Below are 257 nucleotides of genomic sequence, written 5' to 3'. Positions count from 1 at the left end.
GCAGAGCCTCACCGAGCCGCTGCGCCGCTGCAAGTACCGCGTGGAGCCGGCGGCGCGGGGCAAACGCGGCCCCAGGAGGGGGAGCGACCCCGAGGGGGAGGACGGGGCGGAGGGCGGGAGCGAGGCGCCCTTCTGACCCCTGCGGAGAGCACACGCCTGAAGATTCTGTGCCCACTTCCCAAAGAGTGCCCTCCCCGCCCCTACAGGGACACAGCAGTGGGCACTTGACGCCGACATCCGGCTGTCCGGGAACACCG

General features: G+C 72.0%; 1 protein-coding gene across 1 annotated transcript in view; it reads left to right on the top strand.

Annotated features, from left to right (window-relative positions):
• Positions 1-136, top strand: part of NXNL1 (nucleoredoxin like 1) — a 3,784-nt gene extending 3,648 nt beyond the window's left edge. The window contains exon 3 of the mRNA XM_077777003.1: positions 1-136. This exon is cut by the window's left edge and continues 15 nt beyond it. Coding sequence (XP_077633129.1) covers positions 1-136 — 136 coding nt within the window.
• Positions 137-257: the final 121 nt, after the last annotated feature.

Source organism: Crocuta crocuta, unplaced genomic scaffold (genome assembly GCF_008692635.1).
Source record: "Crocuta crocuta isolate KB4526 unplaced genomic scaffold, BGI_CrCroc_1.0 scaffold77, whole genome shotgun sequence".
NCBI lineage: Eukaryota > Metazoa > Chordata > Mammalia > Carnivora > Hyaenidae > Crocuta > Crocuta crocuta.
The sequence above is the reverse complement of the archived record's forward strand: the minus strand, read 5'-3'. Positions and strand labels throughout refer to the sequence as shown.